Genomic DNA, 27,281 nt, shown 5'->3' on the forward strand with positions numbered 1-27,281 from the left:
GGAGCCCAAGCCCTCTTGCTCCGCAGCACCCCAAACCCCCCACGCCGATTATGATTGGGCAGGAGGGAGCCCAAGCCCAATGCCCAGGCGAACCCCCTACCCCCCACCCCCACTAAGATACGGGCAGGAGGGATCCCAGGCCCTCGATGCATCCCCCTCCCATGAACGCCACCCCCGATTGGCCCCCTCCCGCCGACCCACAAGACCCTGCCAACCCCTTGACCCCCCAACCCCCCTCCCCGTACCTTAAATTCGGTGGCCCAGGCGCTTCAGGCTCCACCTGTGGGCGGGGTTTGAGCTGCCTGGGCCAATCAGGCCCTAAAGCCAGCCATTCAACAGATGGCTGGCCTGCCGGATGGACGGGCTTGGCAACCGTCTGTCTGGCCAACGAATTTAAGGTACGGGGAGGGGAATTGGGGGTGGGGGGGTTGAGGGGTCGGCGGGGTCTGAATGTGATGTGAATCGCTTGTTACTCTTTCCAAAAATACTAGGACTAAAGGTCATGAGATGAAGCAACTAAGTAGTAGATTTAAAACAGACTGGAGATTATTGCCCTTATGAGGGCAGTTATATATCAAAAGCGCCTAAAAATAGGAACGTTTTCAACCTTATCTTGAAAGGGCCTACGGAAGTTTCTTCCTTTATGTAATTGGGAATGGAATTCTAAAGAAAAGGTGCTGTCACTGCAAAATTATTGGATTTTAAAGTGTTAATATATTTTAATTATAGAATGTTAAGGAGATTTGGGGCTTAAGAACAGAGAGATATGGATGGGCTATAAGGAATAAGAAGTTTATTGATAAATTCTGGCTGATTAAATAATAGGATTTTGAAGGTTAAGAAAAGGATTTTGTAACTAATTCGGTGCTCAATGAGGTAGCCAATGTGCCTTATGCAGAAGGAGGGAGACATGATCATATTTCCTTGAGTTATAAATGATTTTTACTGCGGTATTTTGCACAATCTGAAGTTGCCTAAGTTCTTTTTTTGTTATATCTTTAAAGAGGGCATTACAGTAATCTATACATGAAATAACAAGGGAATGGATTAGGATGTTCAAAGAAGCAGTATCCAAAAGTTTAGAAAGTGATCTGATCTTAGCTGGTAAAAAACATCACTGGACAACCATACTAATATGGAGATGATAAGAGAATTTGCTATCTAAAGAGATCCCTAACAATTTTAATGAAGACATAGTTTTGATGGGTGAAGAGTCAAATTTCAAAGGGGCCTGTATAAATAATCCTTCTTTGAAGGGGAAGATCATGACTTTTGACTTACCAGAGTTTAATTCTATCAAGTTTTTGGTTAATGATAGTTACCCTCACCAGGATTGTTCAGATCACTAGGATAAATAAGCTGTATGTTGTCAGCGTAAGCGAACATTGTAAAACTGATAGACTGACCTAAGGTCAAGAGGGGTGCCATAAAAATATTAAAGGGTAAAGGTGATAATATTGAACCCTGAGGGATGCCGTACTCGTTTTTAAAAGGTTCAGAGGATGCAGTATTAAAGATTACTTTAGAGGTGCATTCTGAGAAGAAGGATGTAAACCAATCCAACACTTGAGTCGGTGATACAATGTCTTGGAGGCACTCTAAGAGGAGTTTATGATCAATCAATCAATCAATCAAGTTTTCTGAACCAGAATGAAAGGCAGCTTCCTCTCCTCACTCCAGACACTGTGATGCATGTACTAAGAGGTATCCCACAATGCTTTGCTGAGCTTGGCCATCTCATTCTGTCTCATTCTATACAGTATATAGTTTCTCATACCTTGACCTGATATTACAGTCAGTCAAGCACAAGTAGTGTCAGGTTAACCCGCTCCTTATTGTTCTTTCCTTTCCTTATTGTAGTTCCTCCCTTTTCCCTCTTGTTTTACTTCTGTTTGTCTGGTGTATATGTTTTTGTTTTTACTAACCAATCCCCAGTAATGATATGTTTTGTTTTTAATCTTCTGGTTTTGTGCCATTGTATGCTGATAATGGATTTTATTGTACACCGCTTTGAATTTTGGATTAAGCGCTATAAGAAATTTTTATTAAACCTTGACATGGTCATTTGTTCCTGTTACTCAAGTAATACATAGGGTGCTTATGAACTAATTCCTTAGCAGCTGTTCAGTCCCTACTCTGATATGTTTTTCCTTCTTTATCAGAACTTGGTCTAAATTCTCTGTGGGGAAACTCCCTGATCAAGTAAATTCTTGGCTTTATTACAGGGTCCTACAGGTACAACACAAATTCTTAGGCAGACTGTGTTTTCAACCAACTCTCTAACTTTGTAGAAAAAACCAACGCTCTCCACCCATACCAAACAGGTTTCCAAGCCCACCACTCTACCGAACTTTCACTAATCGGACTAGTTACAAATATTCGCTGCTTCCAAGACTACCGTAAGTCTGTTCTCCTGATATCACTTGATCTGACATCCACTTTTGATACCATAGACCACACCCTACTGCTCAACAGATTACAATCCATAGGTATCACAGGGACCTCATTATAGTGGTTCACATCCTACTTTCAGAATCGTAAGTACAAAGTCCAATTTAATAATACCACATCTTCAACAATAACTCAAACCTATGGCGTTTCACAAGGATCCATTCTCTCTCCCCTTCTCTTCAATATCTTTATGAGCCCTCTTCTTACCCTGGCACAATCTATAGGCTTTACTATCTTCACATATGCCGACAATATTCAATTACTTCACCCCCTAAACTCTACTACACTAGCAGAAATAGAAGAAATCAATAATAAACTCAACTTGATCAACTCTTGGCTTCGGCAAAACAATCTTTCTTTAAACATCTCCAAATCCAAGAGTGTATTTTTCTCTACTTCCCCAAAAAGCACTCTGAACCATCCAATTAGCATTGATTATACACTATCCAACATGACAATAAAATCAAACTCCTAGGAGTTATTATTGATGAAGATCTTAACTTTCACCACCAAATCAGCAATGTCACTCAGAAATGCTTTTATAAATTGACTCATCCATTCTATTCTTTCTTTATTAGATCTCCCCCTCCATCAATATTCTAATTCGCTCCCTTGTTATTTCCAACATTGACTACTGCAATACCTTGTATCAAGGAATTACTCAAAAGGAAATTTGTCGGTTACAACTATTACAAAACACCGCAGTCAAGCTTATCTACAAAGCTAAAAAAATTGAGCATGTGACTCCCCTCTTGAGCAATGCTCACTGGCTACCCATTCCTCATCGCATTACTTATAAAATACTTCTGCTAACATTTAAAATCAAGCTGTCCAATTCACCTGCATTCATCAATAAACTCCTTATTCCATATACCCCTTCCCGGAATCTGCGTTTCACTACTCAAAACCTATTCTCTGTTCCTCCTGTTCGTGAACTATTTCTTGATTCTACCCGCAAAACCATTTTCTCATTCATTGCTCCCACGTCATGGAACAACCTTCCGTCAGATCGCAGACAAGAAACATCTCTTGAAAAATTCAAATGTAACTTAAAAACATTCCTTTTTAAAGACGCTTTTTCAGTTTGACTCTATTCTCTCTGAGCCCTAACAGCATCCTTGTAATCAGCAGTACCGAATTAAAATACTTCTTTCAAAGCGACCCCTAACCTGGTGTGCTAATGCCTTCCCGTTTCTTCCCTCCCTTATAACATTTTTTTTCCATTGTATTTAAGCTCTTACCATTTCCCATTTTTCCTTTTTATTCCAGTAAGTCTATTTATTTTGTTGTCGTCCCCCCTTTTTTTTTTTACTTTGAAATTTATATCTTATTTTAACAATATTCTGATAACTGTAAACCGTTTAGGTATGTTTTTGATAAACGGTATATCAAAGATTAAATAAACTTGGAAACTTGAAACTTTTGATCAGGTATCATAGCAGAACAGGATGGGTCACCAGAGCCATGGCCCAAATAACATTTTAACCAATCAGCAATTGGGAAGCTTGAGGAGCACAGTGGAGGTTAGTTTGTTTTCCCTATCCAAACAAAATGGTGTCCTTCTTCCCTGTTAAGCACTCAAAACCTATTAGTATACTATACAGTAATAATCTATTAGTGCATATGGATTTGGGATAAAGAGGAAGGAAGATGCTTTAAATATGATTCTAGAAGGATGTGGTATATAAAACCTGTTAAATAAATAATCTTACTGAATAATAATATTCATTCCAAATGGTTTACGTAAGCACAACAGATAAACAAAAATTAAACAGCAGATACAAAGCTCTCTTTTGTATGGGATAGAATTGCCCCTTCCTTCCCTCTTGATATGCCCCATAATCCATTTTTGTTATATATTTTAGATACACAATTGGAGTGTCTTAATCCTGTTTGCCTGGGGTTTTTGTGCCTTATTACAGTGAATCTCAGCTCAGAAAATCTCTTATTAACTTAAGTCTTGTTAAGTTATTTGAATATCACGGATGAGGTGTTAGTCACAGAACGGAACCTTGTTATAGAGCAGGGCTTCTCCCATCTCTCCTGGTGATCATGCAACAAGTCAGGTTTTCAGGATATCCACAATGAATATGCATTAGATAAAACAGGCATGTGCTGAGTCTCCCATGTTTGCAAAATTACTTCATGCATAACCTGAAAATCTGAGAGGTTAGGGAGTGACTAGGACTGATTTATGAAGCCTTGTGGTAAACAAAGCCAGCTAAGCTCATTCATCCTAGAATTTAATTTTCTATCCCACTTGTATAAAGAGCAACGGAGTATTAGCACAGCCAACCAACAAATAGAACAGAGTCTTTGCCTGTATCTTTGTAAGATTATTCTTGTCCATTATAAAGTTCTTGGGAACATTCCATCAATTTGATCAATCAGTAAGCTTGACATTGTTCTGTTATGGAATGAGATGGATGCTTGACTTGTGGTAGGATACTTTTTTGCTTCACTTCCCTAGTGAGGTCTCTCTTCTAAACTCCTTATTGTTCAGCTGTCATTTGGGATTCATTACACACAGCCTTATACACCTTTCCTACCCTTGCTTTTGATCCTATCAATATAATTTAACTTTTTGTTCTCTTTCTTTTTTTTTTTCCCGATAGGTTCTGTAACCTTTGATCAGAAGAGTGACGTGAAATGGCCCAAACAATGGTACTAGTACAGGAGCTGTTGTCCTCGTTGCTCACAAAAGCTCTACTTCTGTTTTTCATCATTGCAAAAGATTTCCATTGGACAGAAGCCTCAGGGAATGAGTCGAGAGACTATGAAAATTCAACATGTGAGGGATCCAATCAATGTCAGCCAGGTATAATCCTCCCTGTGTGGCAGCCAGATAACCCTTCCTTTGGTGACAAAGTTGCTAGGGCTATAGTTTATTTTGTTGCAATGCTATATATGTTCCTGGGTGTTTCAATCATTGCTGACCGCTTCATGGCTTCCATAGAAGTCATAACCTCGCAAGAAAAGGAGATCACCATGACAAAGCCCAATGGGGAGACCAGTATCACAACAGTAAGGATCTGGAATGAGACTGTATCTAACCTTACCCTAATGGCTCTGGGATCTTCGGCACCAGAAATTCTCCTCTCTGTGATTGAGGTGTGTGGACACAATTTTCTTGCTGGAGAACTGGGTCCTGGTACAATTGTTGGCAGTGCTGCCTTTAATATGTTTGTTATTATTGCCGTCTGTGTACATGTCATCCCCAATGGTGAATCCAGGAAGATAAAACACTTACGAGTTTTTTTCATGACTGCCTCTTGGAGCATCTTTGCCTACATTTGGCTCTACCTTATTTTGGCTGTGATATCTCCAGGTGTTGTCCAGGTTTGGGAAGGCCTAACAACCTTAATGTTTTTCCCCGTCTGTGTTGTTTTTGCTTGGATTGCTGACAAGAGATTGCTCTTCTACAAGTACGTCTACAAGAGGTATCGAGCTGACAAGCGCAGAGGCATCATTATAGAGACCGAAGGGGAGTTTCCAAAGGGGATTGAAATGGATGGGAAATTTGGAGCTGATAAGGACAATGTTTTTGTTGATGGGGCTGTAGCCTCCATAGAAGCTAAAGAGCTGGATGAGAGCCGCAAAGAAGTCATTAAGATCTTGAAGGAACTAAAGCAGAAGTACCCAGATCGGGAACTGGATCAGCTTGTGGAGATGGCAAACTATTATGCACTCCTTCATCAGCAGAAGAGTAGGGCATTTTACCGCATCCAGGCCACGAGGATGATGATTGGTGCTGGCAATGTTCTGAAGAAGCATGCTGCAGATCACTCCAAAAAATCAGCCAACCTTCAAGAGGTTCAGTCTGAGTCAGATGAGGAAGCCATTAGTAAGATATATTTTGAGCCATGTACCTACCAGTGTCTGGAGAACTGTGGCTTTGTGACTCTTAATGTGACCTGCCAAGGGGGAGACGGCAACAGTACTTTCTATGTAGACTACAAGACTGAAGATGGCTCAGCCAATGCTGGATCTGACTATGAGTACAGTGAGGGCACACTTATCTTCAAACCAGGAGAGACACAGAAAGAGCTGAAGATTGGTATCATAGATGATGACATCTTCGAAGAGGATGAGCATTTTTTTGTCAGGCTGTTAAACCTCCGGATTGGAGATGCTGAGGGTATGTTTGAGTCTGACCCCAATGCCTATCCCAAGGGTCGCCTGGTATCTCCTCTGATTGCAACCGTCACCATTTTAGATGATGACCACGCCGGAATCTTTACTTTTGAAGACAAGATGATCCATGTTAGCGAAAGCGTGGGCATCTTGGAAGTGAAAGTGGTACGGAACTCAGGAGCCCGAGGCACAGTGATTGTACCTTACAGGACAATGGAAGGCACAGCTAGAGGAGGAGGCATTGACTATGAGGATACCTATGGAGAGCTGGAGTTTCAAAATGATGATACAGTGTAAGTAAGCAAAGCTGACTAAGGGTGGCCAACTTTCAAGTGCTATTTAGGTGGACATTTTGGGGTATGTGGAGAGGAGAGATATATCTTAACATATTAAATAACTGGAATAGTTGAAATTATTTTGCGAGACAGTGTGATTCATGTTTAATCTAGCCCTAATGGGTCCCTTAAAATGCAGGACAGTTGACCACCCTAAGTAAAAAAAAGTTTGCTTCCTCTTTTTCTTCATTAATTTTTGCTTATCTATTGACACTTTTTTTTTTTACATTCAAGCAATATTATATTTAGTGTAATCTTATAAGTCTTCCTGCTTTGCATTTTTCACATGATTATATTAATGTACAATGGAGCCCTCTTACAAGGAGTTTGTTTCTTTTTGTGAAAATCTGGATGGGGAGCACTTATCTATGTCAGTAACAGGAACAAACAGATATACCAGCTGTGAATTGCACAGAACAAAGAGCATACACAAGCATCTCATAATTGTTCCTCTTTCATTTCGATATCATACAAAATTGTGAATTGAGTTTGTCTTAGTTCTGCAAGTAAGCTGCAGAAACTACCCAGAAAGCTTCCTTAAATGAGAGAAGTCCTAGAAATAACCTGTGATATTCCAGTGGTACTTCATAACTGGGGATTCCTATAGTATAATGGAGAGTTTACTTCATTGAAATAAAGAAACGAGACTGCAAATATCATGACTAGGAAGCCACTAACATGGTAATAGATTTCATTGTGTAAAGAGGGAATATATCTAGGAGAAAAAAAACCATTATGGGTTGCAAAGAATTAAAGAAGTCACTATTCAAATCTGTTCTGCGGCTGAATGATTCAGGCAATCACATTGCAGAGAAAGTTGTGGCTTTGTTTCCTATTCAGGAAGTAAGTCCTGATTGGAAGAACGGAGGGACTGCATAGTGTCATGTTCAGAGTGAGTAGGGACATGGGGTGGGGGGGTTGGAGGTTGATTTTTTAGGGATTATTTTTCATCCTGCCCATATGGTTGAGCTATTTATCTGCTTGACATAAAATTATATTTCACTAAGTTGTGATTCCGTTGACATAGAATGGGAGAAAACCCTAGTGAATCAGGCCTCCTAGATTATAACCCTTTGAAGATTTGAAGAATTGTCTTTAAATTTTGTCTGACTTCTGTACTTGGGAATTTGACTAGGGGAACCTCCAGGCCATATGGATTGGTAGCCTAGCCCCTAACCATGCCATCTAATATTTAAGATCACTTCTTGTTTCTCAGAGATAAGCAGTGCCAAGTTTCCAAGTTTATTTCAATTTTGATATCTTGCCTTACAATTAAAAAGGAAGAAAAGGTAATGTTTAAACGATACATGAAAGTAAGGGAAAAAGGGGAAAGAACTACAATATCAAATAGAAAAGGGGGCGGGGAGAATACAAATCTACCTTACTAATAATAATTTATGGACTTCTCCTCCACAACATGTTCTGATCTTTTAAAACCATAATAATGGTGAATTGGAGAATAGGCAACGCTGCTGATTGAAAGTTTGTCACTACTTAGGACTAAAGTCTTCAGTTTCACTCAGAAGGTCACTGTCTCTGAGAATCCCCGGATGAAGGTCAGAGGGATCAAAATGATCATATTGGAGAGTTTGTGAGGGCAAAACTCGTATGTCCACGCGTCGGGAGATTAGTAATTTAGTAAGCGCTGGAGTATGAGAAGACCGTTAAGATAAGTGGTGCCAGTGCTTCATTACACTTCTTCCTCCATATTCGCTGTGATAGGGGATTAACAGAACCGCAAATACAGAAAAACCGCGAATAACTTTTTCATATGTTATTCGCTGTTTTCTATTAAAAACCATTGTGAATATGGTGAAACCGCGAATAACATGGTGGGAGACCTGGCCTGTTCCTGAAAGAGAGGCAAAACACGGTGAAGAAAGTGCTGGGAATCAGCGATTTTCTCTGTAAACGCTTGGAATCAGCGATTTCTCTATGCAAGCTGATGTCATTTTGAGGGAGGAGCCAGCAAGATAAAAAACATGAATAATTCAAACCATGATTGCTGAAACTGTGAACACGGAGGGAGAAGTGTATTAATAATAATCTTATGATTGAACTGATTGGGGTTTTTTTTAAAAAAAGAAAGTAGAGCACTTTTTGGTGCTTAAAGTTAGCACATGGACTTCACCTATAGGTGGTTGGAGGACTTGGACAGATGATTACAACCTGCTTTTCAGGATAAGGATCTGAAATGGCTTGAGTCATAAGAGATTCCATGATTTGTCCTTTTCCTCCTTTATTATTAGAGCTCCCTCAAAATTCTGGGAATACAACTAGACAGATGCTGCTCTATGCAGACACAAATCCACAAAATCATCCAAAAAGCATTCTTCACAATGCGAAACTTAAGAAAAATAAGAAAATTCTTTAACAAAGATCAATACAGGATCATTGTCCAATCCCTTGTGCTCAGTATTGTAGACTACTGCAACAGCCTCTACTTACCATGCCCAAGCAACATGATAAAACAACTGCAGAGTGTCCAGAACACAGCCCTCAGACTCATCTACTCGCTTAGCAAATTTGACCACATCACCAATGCATACTTAGACTCTCACTGGCTACTCAATTCAAATTCTACTGTCTTCTATTCAAAGTAACCCATGGAGCGGCACCCAGTTACCTAAACAACCGCCTATACCGTTACCTCCCACCCAGAATAAGGAAAACTCAGAACCTTTTCACCTACCCTCCTCTCAATGGTACTCAACGCAAGAAACTATACGACAACCTTCTAGCGACACAGGCAGCTAAAATTGACCCTTCCATCTCCAAAATACTGATCAAAACAACAGACATTAAAGTGTTCCGAAAAGAAATAAAAACACTTCTATTCAAAAAATACTTCCCATCACTCTAACCACTACCTATTAGCTCAGGGGCAATGTTAGGAAATTCTACTTTACGGAGAGGGTAGTGGATGCCTGGAATGCGCTCCGGAGAGAGGTGGTGGAGAGTAAAACTGTGACTGAGTTCAAAGAAGCGTGGGATGAACACAGAAGATTTAGAATCAGAAAATAATATTAAATATTGAACTAGGCCAGTTACTGGGCAGACTTGCACGGTCTGTGTCGGTGTTTGGCTGTTTGGTGAAGGATGGGCAGGGGAGGGCTTCAATGGCTGGGAGGGTGTAGATGGGCTGGAGTAAGTCTTAACAGAGAATTTTGGCAGTTGGAACCCAAGCACAGTACCGGGTAAAGCTTTGGATTCTTGCCCAGAAATAGCTAAGAAGAAAAATTAAAAAAATTTTTTATATTGAATCAGGTTGGGCAGACTGGATGGACCATTCGGGTCTTTATCTGCCGTCATCTACTATGTTACTATGTTACTATGGTTATTCCCTCGGGATTACCACCCCCATAGTAACACCTAGTCCAGTGTTTTTCAACCTTTTTTGGGCAAAGGCACACTTGTTTCATGAAAAAAATCACGAGGCACACCACCATTAGAAAATGTTAAAAAATTTAACTCTGTGCCTATATTGACTATATATAAAGTAATTCTCTTGAATAGGAATCAAATAAACACAAAGAAAGTATTTTATAATTACTTTATTATGAAATATTAAGTAAACAGAATAGTGAAAAATTATAAAATACTTTATTCAGTGCGAAACCTGGGCCTGTTTGGCTGAACACAAAGCTGATATTCTGGCTGGAATCGAAGAAAGACACACACGTAGCTCTTCGTCAACAGCTCTCAGTCTCTCTCTGTATTTGGTTTTTATAGCATACAAAAATAGACAAATATACCCTCCATCCTTTTTATTAAACCACAATAGCAGTTTTTAGCGCAGGGAGCTGCGCTGAATGCCCAGCGCTGCTCTTGACGCTCATAGGCTCCCTGCGCTAAAAACCACTATTGCGGTTTAGTAAAAGGTGACCATATTGTAAAATATAGACAGCAGATATAAATTCAGAACTGTGCATAGTAAGTGAAGGGAAGTTTTCATCTCTGGGAATTTACCCAGTTAACTATTAAGTTATTTGGGCAAATTCCTTTGAAAACTGTGGTAATACTGCCTCCACTTTGCTAAATTTAAAATAAAATCATTTTTCCTATCTTGTCTGGTGATTTCTGGTTGCACTTTCTTCTTCTGACTGTGCATCCAATCTTTCTTCCCTTCTATCAGCCTGTATGCTTTCTCTCCTCCACACCTCATTCCCTCCCCCAACTTTTTCTTCCTCTCTCTCTGACCTTTCTTTCTTTTTTTCTGTTTCTCTTCTTTCCTTCTGTTTCCCTGCCTGCCCCCTTTCTTTCTTTCTCCCTGCCGTTCCCCAAGCCACTGCCACTGCCGCTGCCATCGGGGAACAGGACCCACCAATGGATAACAGGCCCCAAAGCCGACGCCGACGCATGCTCTCCCTGACGTCAATTCTGCAATCGGAGAGGAAGTTCCGCCCAGCCAGGCAGCGATTGGCTGGCCCGAACTTCCTCTCCGACTGCAGAATTGACATCAGGGAGAAGAAGACTTATCGGCTCGATAGATTAGATCGCCAAGACAAAGTGAGTCCTGGGTGATCGACTCACTTTGCCTTGGCGAGCTACTGGCGCCCCTGCCTCGGGCCCCCTGTCAGCTCCGGGCCCCTGAATGCAGGACTGGTAGTACTGCCCTGATGGCGGCCCTGCGGCACACCAGGCAACATCTCGCGGCGAACAGCGGTTGAAAAACACTGACCTAGTCAAATCTTCAAACCAATCATCTCTTAAAACTATATCACCAACATATATTAAGAAACCTAAATAAGCAATCACCATCTGTAACTAGAAAACTTCTTCCTTCAATGTTATGTAACCATCTTCTGAAACTTGAATGTGTTATTATTCGTTACCGTAACCTGTAATATACTCACTTCTTGTTATGCAATTCTACTGGAAATGCCCAGATATCTTCTAAATTGTAATCTGCCTAGAACTGCAAGGCACAGGCGGAATAGAAATCACTAATGTAATTAGTATTACTATACTTTATTATATATAAACTGCAAAAAAAAAAAAAAAAATGCTTCCTCAACAAACAATTTCTTTGTTATTTAGTTAACTATTACCCCCCTTTTTTTCTTGTTTATTAAGCCATTGTGGGTAATAATTTTTCTTGAGACCTTTTTTGCTTTGTGATTAAAATGCCTAGCAGCCTATTCTGCAATTTTATTGTATGTTGAGTGAAAAATACTTTCTCCAGTTTGTTTTAAATCATCTATCCGCTAATTTCATGGAGTATTGCCTATTCCTAAATATCCATTCCCTATTTATCTCTCCACTTATGAATTTATAGCCCTCTATCATATCCGTCTGTCATCTCTTCTCCAAGTAGAAGGGTCTAGTCTTTTTCTCCTTTCTTCATAAGGGAGCCATTATAGCTGCTTTCTAACAAACTTTGAGGCTGCCTTCAACTCCTAACTCCTCTCACCTTTGGGTTCTGCATCTTTAACCCTATATGTCATGTCTGTCTGTCCAACTTAGATTGTAAGCTCTTCTGAGCAGGGACTGTTTATTAAATGTCAAAATGTACGGCACTGCATACACCTTTCAGCGCTATATAAGTGATAAATAGTAGTAGTAACCTGGAAACTCAAATACAACACCCGAATCTATGAAGGACTTAATTGTCATTCAAGAAATAAGAAATATATTTCAGCACTCTGTTCTCAGGTAGTCAAACCCCTTTTACATACCTAATGGAAAACCTAAATTCCCTCACAGTGGAAACATCATGGCAACACAAGCTACCTTGTACCTCTTCTAAGTCCAGGCCCAGGTCTTCCTCGGAGACCCTAGTAGGAAATGGCCCCTTTGGGATTCTGGGGTGATGCATTGCAATGCAAATAAATTGAGATAATAGAGGTCTATAAAATAATGAGTGGAGTGGAAAGGGTAGATGTGAATCGCTTGTTTTCTTTTTACAAAAATACTAGAACCAGGGGACACGCGATGAAGCTACTAAGTAGTAGATTTAAATCAAACTGGAGAAAATATTTATTTATACAATGTGTAATTAAATTCTGGAATTCATTGCTGGAGAATGTGGTGAAATCAGTTAGCTTAGCAAGGTTTAAAAAAAGGTTTGGATAATTTCCTAAAAGAGAATTCCATAGGCCATCATTGAGATGGCTTGGAGAAATCCACTGCTTATTCCTAGGATAAGCAGCATAAAATTTGTTTTGCTAATTGGGATCTAGCTAGGTACTTGGGACCTGGGTTGGCCACTGTTGGAAATGGGATACTGGGCTTGATGGACCTTCGGTCTATCCCAGTATGGCAGTTCTTATGGTCTCATGAGATACTGTCTTTCTCTCTGCTACAACCAAAGCAGTGTATTCAGTGGCATACCTAGTGTATTTGACAACCGGGGTCAATCATATTTTAACACCCTCTCCTCTATATGAAAAAATTATTTTGGGGGAATAATCCATGAGCCACACAACACAAGGGTGTCTAGGAAAAGGCAGCGTTTTAAACATTGCAATGAGCACTAGAACATCAATACACCCCTTGTAAAACTAAACAAGTTAGATTAGTACAAATTGATTTTGCACAGTCAATGCTAGAAAACCATGTCTTTTTCAAACACACAGAACACAGATATTCCATACTGAGCAAGGATGTACAAGGGGGTGCTGAAGTTCTCAGCCCAACCAACGCCCTCAATTCTGAGCATTATTTTGCCACGTAGCTGAAAAGGGTGTTATTTTATTTTGCAAAATGCCAATTTGCAGAATCCTAATGTTATATTTTGATATTGTTTCCGATCATTGATTGAACCATATCAGAGAAAAGTGTGGAACTCAGAGCCGTTATGACGTCCTTATTCCTGCAGAAGAAAACTCCAAAGGAAATCCATGAATGTAAGATGCAAACATTGAGTGACAAATGCCCCTCATACTCCACAGAGAGGAAATGGTGTACAAACTTTCAGCGTGGAGATTTTGAGGCTGGAGATGCAGCAGTTTGGGAGGCCTCAAACGATGTCAATTCCTGAGATTGTTGACCATGTCCATGACCTGATTTTGGCAGATCAGTGAAAATCGGCTAAAACAATTGCTGAGACACTACAGTATTCGTGGAATGTGTTGGGTGTATAATCCAGAAGCTGTCAGGCAAGTGGGTGCCTAAATGTTTGAACGCTGATGAAAAACAACGTTGAGTGGACACTTTCAAGTTGATTTAGCAGCATTTTCAGCAAGCTGGTGCCAATTTTTTGGAACAGCTAGTTACTGTTGATGAAACATGGTTATACCACTATGATCCTGAGACAAAACAACAGTCCATGCAATTATGGCACTCAGGTTCTCCAAGAGAAAAGAGATGCAAGACCCAAAAGTCATCAGGACAGGTCATGGCCACAGTGTTTTGGGATCAGGAAGGTGTTGTAATGGCTGACTATCTTTCAAGGGGCCAAATACTTAATTCAGAATACTACTGTAGCTTGCTGTGCCGATTAAAGGAGGCATTGAAAGAAAAAAGGAGAGGGAACCTGCAGAAGGGAATTCTCTTTTTGCAAGTCAATGCAGCTGCTCACAAGGCTGGCAGAACGATTGATGCTTTGGCACAGTGGGGGTTTCAATGCATAGACCATCCACCCTACTCACCAGATCTTGCTCCTTTTGGCTATTTTCTGTTTCCATACCATAAAAAGAGTTTGAAAGGGCAACAATTTTTGAGTGATTTGGACATGATTGTAGCAGCGGAGCAGTGTTTCAGTGACCAGACAGAGTATTTTTTGGAAGGGTTATAGAAACTTCAGACACAATGTGCCAAGTTTGAAAACTTTTTTGTTTGCTAAACATTTTGGAAATTAACTATTTCAGTCTACTTTTCCTTGTCAATTTTATGTATTATGTATTGTTAACCGAGTCGAGCTCCTCTTGGTTGATGACTCGGTCTATAAAACTAAGTTTTAGTTTAGTTTAGTTTGTGTTGAACTTAGGGGTGAATATGTGGAATAACTTGTAAGTTTCATGGCTCCACATCATTCCCTTTTTGGTTGGGATGAGAACTTTTCAGCACCCCTTTGTAAATAATCACAAACTAAAGATAGAAATATGTAGACAAAAGTTAAAATTGAACTGCCAAGAAGCTAGTCTCTGCATACAATGCAACACCATGAAACAGAAATAGTAGTGGCATGCCAAGGGTGGGGTGGTAGGGGTGATCTGCCACTGAACAGATCATAAGGGTATGCTTCAGTCCCTTCCCCACACTGCAGCCTTCGATCATTAAACCACTTGCAGCATCATTGAACTAAACATGCTGCCTTTGGCGGCCTGGAAGTTGAAGCACAGAGAGATAGAGTTTCTGGGGCTTCCAAAGGCAGTGTGTTCAGCTGACTGATACTGCTGCAGAATTAAGATTGCAAGCAGTAGCCTACAGTGAGGGGTAAAGAGAGAGAGGTACCTATCTATATGGGAGGAAGAAGAGAGAAATGCTGTACCCGATAGGGGTAGAAAGGGGTAAGGGAGAAAGCTGCCACATTGGGGGGGGGGGGAGAAGGAAGACATGAGAAATGAAGAAAAGGGAAGGGAGAGGAGAGAGATGCTAGAGCAGGGAGGGGGAGGAGAGGAGAGATGCCAGACCTGGGAGGAGGAAAGGAGAGGAGACAGATACCAAACTATGGGGAGTAGGGGAGAAGGGAGGAGACAGAGGTATCAGACCATGGGGGAAGTAAGAAAGGAGTCAGGGCTTCCAGATCATGAGGGAGAGAGAGAGATGGAAGGGCAGAGATGACAGACCATGGGGTGAGGTGGGGTGAAAGAAAGGAATGAAGGAATGGAGAGAAGAGCGCATGGGGGGAGGGGAGGGGAACAGAGAGAGAGGAGAGATAAAATGGAGAGGGGGTTAAGCTGGAATGAAACATGTAAAAAGGAGAGGGGGGCACAGGCTGTATGGAAGAGGGAGAGGGCAGACAGTTTATGGAAGGGGCATTGAATGAGGGCAGGTGCCATATGGAAGGGAGAAGAGAACAGACACTGGATGGAAAGGAGAGAAAGAGCAGACAGTTCATAGAAGGGAGAGAGAGGGCAAACAGTGGACGGAAGGGGCAGAGAAAGACTGAGCTGAGGATTTCAACATTTGTACATATTGACTCTAATATCCCATTCCTAGGTGGTGACTTCTCTATGTAGCCCAGCATTATGCATCTATAATTAGCATTATTCTTCACCATCTACATCATGTCACACTTTTATGTTTCATTTATCATTCAGATGTTAGTTCTCCAGTCTGTCAAGGTCCTTCTGCATCTCCTCAGTCTGCTTGTGTTTTAGTGCTTTAAATAAATGAATAAGTTAAAATACTGATCCCAGTACAGATCCCTAAGGCACTTCACTCTTTACCTTTTTCCACTGAGAAAACAAATCATCTAGTCCTACTGTTTGTTTCCTATCTTTAGACTGGTACTAATTCACAGTGAGACACTGCTTCCTGTCCTGTGACTTTTTCACTTCTTGAGTTGTCTCTCATGAGAGAGACACTATGTCAACCAGCTCAGCTTTATCCACATGCTTGTTTACACCTTGTAAGACACCACCTCCCTTTGCTGGATCCACACTGACTTCCTACATTAAGCCTTGTTTATTCATGTGACCAGCTACAATAGCTTTCAACATTTTGGGCTCCTTTTACAAAGACGCGCTAGCGGTTTGACGCGAGTAATAGCGCGCGCTAAACCGCCGGACGTGCTAGCCGCTACCGCCTCCTCTTGAGCAGGCGATAGTTTTTGGCCAGCGCAGGGGTTAGCGCGCGATGAAAAGTCGCACGCGTTAACCCTGCTAGCGCGGCTTAATAAAAGGAGCCCTTTATCTAGCACTGGTGCCAGGCTCAGTGGTGTGCAATTTCTTGGGTCATCCTTGGAGTCCTTTTTAAAATCTGGTTACCTTCCATATTCAGAGCAACTCATGTAACTAAAATAAGTCTGATTTACCACACACACATACTCCTCACTCACACACTCTTTCTTCCTGAGCTGCCTTCCTCCCCCAATCTCTCTCTTCCCCCTTCAACTCATCTCCACCTCACTCTTTCTCCTGTCAGCCCAACTCTCTACATTTTTCCTCCTTTCCCCCAGTTCTCTCTCTCAAGGACCTATAATTTATTTATTTCAGTGTTTATGTACCACTTATAGCCTAAGTGGTTTACATTCAGGTACTCAAGCATTTTTCCCTATCTGTCCCGTGGGCTCACACTCTTCTAATGTACCTGGGGCAGTAGGGGGATTAAGTGACTTGCCCAGGGTCAGAAGGAGCAGCATGGGATTTGAACCTACAACCTCAGGGTGCTGAGGCTGTAGCGCTAACCACTGCGCCACACACTCCCCCGTATTTATTGGGATTTATTAACCATATTTATGAAGTGATTCACCCAAGGAGAGGTATAGCAGGAACAGTTTAACATAAAACTTCGGGTTTTTAAAACATCATAACAATAGTAAAATGACCAAATATAAACATAAACACAATAACCTCCCTCCCCCTTTTACAAAATTGCAATAGTGTTTTTAGCACAGGCTGGCAAGCTAAATGCTCTGCGCTGCTCCCGACACTCATAGACTTCCTATGAGTGTTGGGAGCAGCACAGAGCATTCCGCGCGTTGGCCTGCACTAAAAACTACTATCGTGGTTTTGTAAAAGGGGGGGGAGGGGTAGGGGAAGATAAATAAAGTAAACAGCACTGAATTCAAATCACAAAGATATAGGGCTCCTTTTACAAAGGTGTGCTAGCGTTTTTAGCGCACGCACTGGATTAGCGTGCGCTATTCCGCGCATTAAGGCCCTAACGCACCTTTGTACTAGGAGCCCATAATGTCAGCATTACTAATGAAACACCTAATGAGCCGAATAACAGAGATATGATGCTCCTTCTTTTCTACATATACCTTGTACTCCATAGTCATCTACTGGCCCAGCTAACTCTCTTGCAGGCTTCTTGTTTTTTATAAATCTTTATTGATTTTTAAACTAAAAACAGTGCCAGACAAATAAAGAACAGTTGGTATTATATACAATGCACTATTATCTGTACAGGAAACTTATTTATCATTTAGGATTTTCAAATTTCAGATATTAAATAATAATACATTTTAACATAATATATGATTTAAACTAGTATTTTAGCCCGTTACATTAACTGTGCTAGAATATATGTCTCTCTGTCTTTATTTCTGTCTCTCTCTTCCTTCCGCTGTCTTTTTTTCTGCCTGTCTCTGTCCCTGGCCCCCTTTGTCTGTCTGTCTTTCTGTGTATCTCCCTGCCCCTGTGTCTTTCTTCTTTTCTTTCTGTCTCCCTTCCTCCCTCTGTCTGTCCAAAGCAGCATTCCCTCCCCCCACACCACTTCCCTGTGCAGCAACATTAGCGTTTCCTCTACCCCCCTTTCCCTTCCCGCGGTCCCGACTATGAACCTGGCGATTCCAGCGTGTGCAGCAGTCTTCACACGCTGCTTCGGGTCCTTCTACTGCCCTGATTTACTCTGGCACGTCCCTGATGACGGGTCCGCGGGAAGGGAAGGGAAGGGTGGGGCGGCAAAGGACTCGGGTCCCGGGCGGCGGGGTCATCACAAGAGCCAGTTCGGAAAGTTGCTGGACTCCTCTCGGCTCCGTTTTCCAGTTTGTCTGGGGAGGGCAGGAGGCGTTCTTTGTGCCCCAATCCTGGCTTGTGGAGGCGATCGTCTGCTGGTGACATACTCCGCGCATGCGCACTCTCGCCTAGCGTGACAGATCAGATCTCAGGGAACATGCGGCGAGAGTGTGCATGTGCGGCTAGCATTTTATTATTATAGATAAGTAATAAAGTTACCTAAATGTCACCATCAGTATTTATTTATTTCCCTCCCTTCCACCCCCCTCCCCCCATGGATGTGTACAGGAAATGAATAAAAGAAATATTATCATACCTCCATAAATTTAGTCAATGGGCTCCAAACTTTGTTAAATACACCACTACATCCCCTACATTCTGCATTAATTCTTTCATATTTGTATGTAGTGCATACATTCACCCACCAAAAAGTGTAACTTATTCTGTCATGGTTTTTCCAATTACTCGTGATCAATTGCATGGCTATGCCCGTCATGATCATAAAAAGACAGCTCTAAGTGGGTTTCACATGTAGTATCGTTCCACATATTATAGCTTCATATGATAGTGGAACATTTGAGTCCAGAACAAGATTTATTTGTCCCCCATATTGACTTCCAAAATATAAATATAAAAGGACAAAAATATAGCAGATGATCCAAAGTCCCTATATCAATATGACAGTGCCAGCATCTATTAGACTTAGAGCTATCTATTTTATTTAATCGAACTGGGGTCCAAAAAATCCTATGTAATAGAAATAACCATGTTTGTCTTATAAATGCTGACATTGTACATTTCAATCTCCATTTATTTCAATTTATTTATTTCAGTTTATTTCAAGCATTTGCTTCTTTGGCAAATTCCACCTCAAATTCTATCTTGGCTTACTTTATTAACATTCTCTGTTTTTTCCTGTTCTTGAGATATTTTTATATCTTTTACCTTTAGGGATGCAAATCAGTTCTTCAGTTCAAAAGAAGATGGAGTAGTGAGGTTCACTTTGCAGGGTCTGGTGATCTGTGTCCAGCCGTCCTCTTTCAACCCAGCGCCTCCATCCCCTTTGCTGGAGATGCCCAAGGCATCAAAATGCATATCTGAGATGGATTTCTGAATTTCACAGATGTCTCTTAGTCTTGCCACCTCATCTCTTAGTCCATGTACTTCTTTCATGAGGGATTCAATATGTATACAATTTATATATGAAACTAAACTAAACCTTAAGTTTATGGACCGGGTCATCCCCAAGAATATGGAGCTTGACTCGATTAACAGTCATAAAATTAATAATAATAGATTAAAGAGAAGGAAAAGGAATATAGACCAGAAGTCATAGAGATGATGTTAAAAAAGATTGAGAGGAGTGGGTCGCTAAACATTTTGAAAATAATAATGTTTTCAGAGCTCTACGAAATCAATGAAAAGAATTTAAATCTCTTATTGTAAGTGAAATTGAATTCCAAATCTTCATTAGTTTAAACATATAGGAATTCACCAATTTTCCTGCAGATCTAATTCCCTTAAAAGAAGGAAACAAAAAGTCTTAATCTTTGTGTACTCTGCGCAAAGCCAGATCTTTGGGCATTCCAGGTTAACGGAACCAGAGGTATAAAAATACCGAATAAGAGTTTAAAGACAATACATGCACATTTAAATTGAATCCTAAAGTAATCACGGAGCCAGTGAAGTTTTTCCAGCAGAGGAGATACATGATCGAACTTCCTTTTTCCAAAGATCAATTTGGCCACAGTATTTTGTATTAATTGCAGTCTGCGCAAGTTACCTTTGGTTAATCCCAAATAGATTGAATTACAGTAGTCCAATCGATCAAGTATGACAGATTGAACCAAGACTGAGAAATATTGTTGATGAAAAAAAGCCTTAACCCTCTTTAACATACGAAGGCTAAAAAAACACTTCTTAACCAAAGAATGTATTTGATCTTTGAACGTGAGGAGTCTATAAGAATGCCTAAAATAACAGCGGGATCTGGATAGGCTCTGCTATCCGCCTGTATACTCACCTACCTCTTTCCACCAGAGAACACGCTACAGTCTTTATGATGGTAAAATTTAGCCTCAGCTCAGTTTATTAAACCATAACACATTAACATATCTTAACTTCAATCAACATCATAACCAAAGAGCTCCCCCCGAGCTTCCAAATTACATCATTCAGTGCCATCGACCCCACCACCTCAGCAAGGGTCAGAGGGGTGGCATGTCCTTCAAACCCCTTTTATCCAGATCACCTGACCCACCAGGCACGGCACCTCGCCGGCCCACCACTCATCACCTGATGAGCCCCAATGACCCAGTAGCTCGGGAGATCCGTACCTCCGAGCTACTTTCCACTGCCTAAAGCAATGAGCGGGCGGTTGGGAAAAACCGCCCTGGAGGACCCTATAAGGAGCCAAGTCTTACAAAGCCCCGTCCTTAAAAAACCTCGCCCCCATGCACTTCCCCACCTTCCCACCAATTAATTTAAACGCTCCTACCTGGCAGGCCCACTACTCAATCCTCGTCTCGCACTTCTTCCCCCCCTGCCCCATAACAACCGCAGCCGATGGGCGACACGAGGGCCAACCAGCCCTGTGTTACCTTCCGCCCATCAACACGAGGGTCTCGGGCTCCCATTTTTAGAAGAGAATTCAATCTGTAAGGTGACTCCTGAAGCCAATGTTATAGTAGGAGGAAGATAATCCAGATTTGGACCTATCCACAAGAGTATGGTTTTAGCTTCATTTAAATTTCATTTAAGAACATAAGAAATTGCCTCCACTGGGTCAGACCAGAGGTCCATCGTGCCCAGCGGTCCGCACCCGCAGCAGCCCATCAGGTCCATGACCTGTTAAGTGGTCCCTGACTTTCCTATAACCTATCTCTACTTTCTATCTGTACCTCTCAATCCCTTTATCCTGCAGGAATTTATCTAAACCTTCCTTGAACCCCAGGAGCGTGTTCTGCCCTATCACAGCCTCTGGGAGCGCGTTCCATGTGTCCACCACCCTCTGAGTAAAGAAGAACTTCCTAGCATTTGTGCCCAAGTTTGAAGCTTAGAGATACAATGATTTACATTAGAGGCAAAATTGGAGAGATTCGAATCCATTTCAAGTAAAATGAAAATATCATCAGCCTATGTAAATAGGGTCTCCAAAGCTGATAGATTAAAATTCTTCAAGGTAGAAAATGTAACGTGAGCAGCAGCAGCTTTGGAGGTATGATGTTTATTAGCCATACTGTAACTAGTAGAACTTTTTGTACCTGTGGGTAGAAAGAGCAGTACCTATCAAGGTAGCAACCCTATTTTACTTTTACTTGTTCAGTAAATGAAAAGCAGGTAGTTTGAAGAAATTGCACAGATTTCCTTTGTGGACTTCCTCACCTATCATACAGTGATTTAGCTTATCCTTTCAGGATTAAAAACGTATTTGTATCTCTGGTGTGTAGAGTTGTGCTTCCTTATTAGTTTTAATTGAGGGTGAGGGGGGGTTAAAGTACTAATTCAGGGCTAGAAATAAAAATTGTTTTCTAATGAGAGGTAAGTAATATGTGACTTGGTGGCTTCTTGATTAAGCAATACTACTGCTGCTAGCAGTTTTGAGTATAATAATAATAACTTTATTTTTGTATACCGCAGTACCATAACAGTTCAGAGCGGTTAACAGAGTAAGAGACTGTACATATACAGTATCCACGGTTTCCGTATCTGCAGATTCGCTTAATCGTGATTTTTCAGCTGCTGACTCCGCCCCCTAATTTTCATCACTGAACCTGGAGGCTTTCGATTCCAGCCCCTTAAAGGCATATTTTTCAAGTACCTTTCTTATTTCTAATCTTAATGTATATTTTCTGTAAACCGCTTAGAACCTAACGGATGTAGCGGTATATAAGAAATAAATTACATTACATTACATATGAGACCTCTAGATCTAGATTGTTGCCTGTTTTGCCTAATGGGAAATTCAACTGTACTCATAAGTTGCAGTGGCTTAGTGAGGGTGCCTGGGGTGATGGTGCTCCTTCTCAGCTCTCAGCTCTCATCTCCATCCCCTGCTCCTTCCCCCCCCTGCATGCATGCCCCTGCCTCCAAACCTCTTTAACTTCCCGACGCGAGCAGCATCGCCAATTTGCTGCCTGCGTCGGTGTCTTCTGTCCCTCTGGCGTCACTTCCTAGGCACGGGACCCGGAAGTGATATCAGAGGGAGACCCGACGCTGTGCGAGCAGCAGGTTGGAGTTGCGACGAGCTAGAGGCACGGTGTGGGGGGAGTGAAGGCACGCACATGGCGGGGGAGAAGTGGGAAGGAGTGGGAGGCAGAGAGGAGGAGGGGTGCTGGCACCCCCACCAAGACAGCACTCGGGGCGGACTCCCCCCCTTACTACGCCACTGGTGGCGGCAAATTTTCAGCCTAAAAAAGTAAATTGTGGAATCTCTGTAAGAGCTAAACATTGGTTGGCTTGTTTTGTATTGGTGCATTTTGATGAATAACTCGGTTTCTGCTGAGTAATAATTGGGTGACTTTGGATCAAAATGATGAATGTTTGTCCATGCAACAAAGATTCTTACTGTGTGGCAAGACAATCATTACTCTTATGAAACACCAAAGCAGGACTGACTCATGTGACTAGTATGATGGGATTATCCAGGAAGTTTATGTCTTAATTCTTGCAGATACAATAGAACAGGGGGGTGATGTTTATCTTCTGAATCCAGCTGTTCTTTATACCTGCTGCTTTCTGTCAAAGGTAAGGTGGAAGTTGAGATAAACTATCATAGGTCAGGAGTAGAGGTTAGGAATAGGATATGCATAAATGAAAGAAAAGAGCTTTTGAGGCTTGGCAACTGGTGACAGCACTGATTGTTCCTTAGATGTGAATCCCCATCGATCTGCCATTTCCCCCTGTAGCTTACAGAGAGGCCAGTGAGGCACAGAAGTGTTTTGCTCTTGTTCCTCCCCCCCCCCGTTCCCTCCCTCAGCATTTCACTCAGGGCACAATACACAAAGCTTGGACACCATGGTAAAAATACTGTGGTGGGAGCAATTCGTTTTTTTCTTTTTACTGGCGACGCTTAGCACAGTTGCATGCAAATTATATGCATGCTATTTGTGCGGAGAATCGCTGGTAAAAGGGGGGAGAACTATGCCTGGCACTTGCTCTGAAGAGCAATCGTTAGGCGCAGCAACTCCCTCCCTCCTGTCAAAAAAAGAGAAAAACATGTCTGCCGCAGCTGCTCTTACTGACGGTTGAGCTGATCGTGGCAGGGGAAGCCCTGATCAGCTGAGCAGGCAGGACTCCCCGAAGCCCCACACCCATGGTTTTGAGGAGTCCTGCCGACTGAGCTGATTGGGGATTCCCCTGCCACAATCAGCTCAGCTAGCAGGGAGAGCCCCTGATTCCTCTCACCCTGAGCCCTCAAGAATAGCTCCTTCTCTCTCCCGCTGAGTACCCGACCCCCCTGACAACCTCCTAACCCCCTACCTTTAACCCACTCCCTCCGGCCATGACCCTCCCTCGCCTCCATACCTTTAAAATGAAGAATGGCAGAAGAGAAGCCCACTCCCTCCTACTGTGACAAACCCTGCCCCTGTACCTTTAAAATGAAGAATGGCAGGAGGGGATGCCCACTCCTTCCTGCCGGCAGGTCCGTCTCTTCAAAATGGTAGGTCTTCCCCTTCCTGGTTCACCCTGGGATGTACTGGGAGCCAGAGTCGCACATGTTTCTCCAGAATTTTTATATTGATGCCTAATAGCAAGAAGTATGTTAAGTTTAAAAGACGAGAATAAGACTTCTTGACGCTTTGACATGTTCCTAAAGTGCTTTCGAAAAGGCAAAGATATCATTGGGCAATGCAGGTACCAATTAGAAATATCCTGAAGGGATGAGATAAAACAGTGTTTACTTTACTTAGGCTGTCCATTCTTTAAGTGGTATTGTATGCGATTTAAAATCTGCCGCTGGGCTTGATGGACCTTTGGTCTGTCACAGTATGACAGTTCTTATGTTTTTACCATCTCAGTGAGAAAAATTCACATATAAGAGGTACTCCCCGTCTTGCCGTATTCTAATTTATCTGGACACCTAAACTTGATTGACTTGGTAGAACAGAACAGTTACTAAGAACTGGAGACTGCCAGATGCGTAGATAAGAATCCAGGTGGAAAGACGGTGCGAATCACCATGCTGTTGTCTGGCTAGGATTACCAGATGACTAGCTTTTCCCGGACCTGTCCTCCTTTTCGAGGACAGGTCCAGGGGTCCGGATAGCTTTTCAAACCTGACACTTTGTCCGGGTTTTGAAAGGCTTCCTCAATATCGCATTGGGCAGGAAGGCATACACGGATGCCACGCGATGATGTCATGTACGCATGCACGTGACGTCATTGTGTCACATCTGCATATGCCCTCCTGCCCGACGAGAGCAGGCAGTTGGTGGCGGGACTGGGACATAATGGGGTTGGCCTGGGGGCGGATCTAGGGGATAGATTTTACTAAAGTAAAATCTGGTAACCCTATGTCTGGCATAGTGGTCTCAAACTCAAACCCTTTGCAGGGCCACATTTTGGATTTGTAGGTACTTGGAGGGCCGCAGAAAAAATAGTTAATGTCTTATTAAAGAAATGACAATTTTGCATGAGGTAAAACTCTTTATAGTTTATAAATCTTTCCTTCTGGCTAAGTCTCAAAAATAATGTTGTAATTTATAGCTAGAGAGACATATGATCAAGAAACTGTTTTATTTTACTTTTGTGATAATAAACATATTGAGGGCCTCAAAATAGTACCTGGCGGGCCGCATGTGGCCCCCAGGCCGCGAGTTTGAGACCACTGGTCTGGCACTATGAACTAAGCATATGCCAAAAGGTGAGAGGCGACTGGGGACACTGTCTTTTGGAAAGACATGTTGCCTGCTTATTTCAAACAGGAAAGAGAGGAAGAGTCTAGCAATGTCTCCACAAAATACAGTAAAACCTTGGATTGCGAGTAACTTGGTGTGTGAGTGTTTTGTATGATAAGCAAAACATTTTATTCAATTTTAACTCAATAAACGAGCGTTGCCTTGCAGTATGAGCATGTATACCCACATCACATTAAGTACGCACAGTATACTTGGGAGTTCTGATTGACAAGTTGATGAAGCCATCCACGCAATGTGCAGCGGTGGCGAAAAGGGTGAACAGAATACTAGAAATAATAAAGAAGGGGGATCACGAACAGATCGGAGAAGGTTATCATGCTGCTGTACCGGGCCATGGTGCGCCCTCACCTGGAGTACTGCATACAGCACTGGTCGCCGTACAGAAAGAAGGACACGGTATTACTCAAAAGGATCCAGAAAAGAGCGACTAAGATGGTTAAGGGGTTGGAGGAGCTGCCATACAGTGAAAGATTAGAGAAACTGGGCCTCTTCTCCCTTGAACAGAGGAGATTGAGAGGGGACATGATTGAAACATTCCAGGTACTGAAGGGGATAGACTTAGTAGATAAGGACAGGTTGTTCATCCTTTCCATGGTGGGGAGAACGAGAGAGCACTCTCTAAAATTGAAAGGGGATAGATTTTGTACGAACGGTAGAAAACTGGAACGCTCTTCCGGAGTCTGTCATAGGGGAAAACACCCTCCAGGGATTCAAGACAAAGTTAGACAAGTTCCTGCTGAACAAGGATGTTTGCTGGTAGGGCTAGTCTCAGTTAGGGCGCTGGTCTTTGACCTACGGGCCGCCGCGTGAGCGGACTGCTGGGCACGACGGACCACTGGTCTGACCCAGCAGCGGCAATTCTTATGTTCTTTTGCATCACTGAGCGCGGCTGAAAGTAATACAAGCTTCACGCTCAATTTACTTGCAGTTAAAGCATGCACAACATACACATAGTACAAGTATACGCTGCTTGCGCACTGCACAAGTACGCACATCATAAGTGCTGTACAACCAGCCACATCATAATTGCAGGAGTGACTTAAATGCAGTGCAAGTGCGCATATCTTAGGCGCAGTACTGTATTTTGTATTAAAGTTTTTGGCTTATGGGATGAATCGTCTGCGTTTCCATTATTTCCGATGGGGAAATTCGCTTTGATATACGAGTGCTTTGGATTACAAGCATGCTTCCGGAACGAATTATGCTCGCAAACCAAGGTTTTACTGTATGAGATTGTTAACTACTGGAGCTCCCAGAGAGCTGGCCAGTGCAAGTAAAGTCCTTGCGCTGCGTGAGGATTTTTTTGGAGGGGAGGGGCTAAGTATATCTTTAAAAACACACAGCAGTGGCAACATAATCTTCACAGCATGAAAACGAACATGTACAGCGCAGATTCGGGAAATACTGTTGAAGTATCCCTTTTTTTTCTCTCTGTCTCTGGTTTTCTGTCATGCTCTCCGTTGCTGTATGCTGAGGTTAGCTGAAAATAAGAATCTGTGTGTGATATTACTACTATTAATTAGTTCTAGAGCGCTACCAGATGTACGCTGCGCTGTATAGAGTCACAAAGGAGACAGTCCCTGCTCGAAAGAGCTTACAATCTGAACTATCAAGACAGACAAACAGAATGCCAGGGCAGGGGTTACAGTTAGAGGGGATGGTTAAACTGCTGGCTAGGGTGGTGAGCAGCGGAAAGTAGGGTTATGAGTTGAAGACGGTCTCAAAAAGGTGGGTTTTCAGTCAGAATGCAGCGGTCTGCTTGATTTACAATATGAAGAAGTATGATCATATTACACTTCTCCCTTCCGATTTCGCGGGGGATAGGGGCAGAGCCGGACCGCAAATGGCGAAAAACCGCGAATATCTGGCTC

The 27,281-nt window shown here is 42.1% G+C and overlaps 1 protein-coding gene across 1 annotated transcript in view; it reads left to right on the forward strand.

The window, feature by feature from the left end:
- The window catches only part of SLC8A2 (solute carrier family 8 member A2), a 298,636-nt gene that overhangs the window by 31,032 nt on the left and 240,323 nt on the right, over positions 1-27,281 (forward strand). Inside the window, exon 2 of the mRNA XM_033955764.1 lies at positions 5,067-6,878. Coding sequence (XP_033811655.1) covers positions 5,101-6,878 — 1,778 coding nt within the window. The 5' untranslated portion in view covers positions 5,067-5,100. The remainder of the gene's footprint in view (positions 1-5,066; positions 6,879-27,281) is intronic.

The sequence above is a fragment of the Geotrypetes seraphini genome, chromosome 8, assembly GCF_902459505.1.
Source record: "Geotrypetes seraphini chromosome 8, aGeoSer1.1, whole genome shotgun sequence".
In the NCBI taxonomy this organism is placed as follows: domain Eukaryota; kingdom Metazoa; phylum Chordata; class Amphibia; order Gymnophiona; family Dermophiidae; genus Geotrypetes; species Geotrypetes seraphini.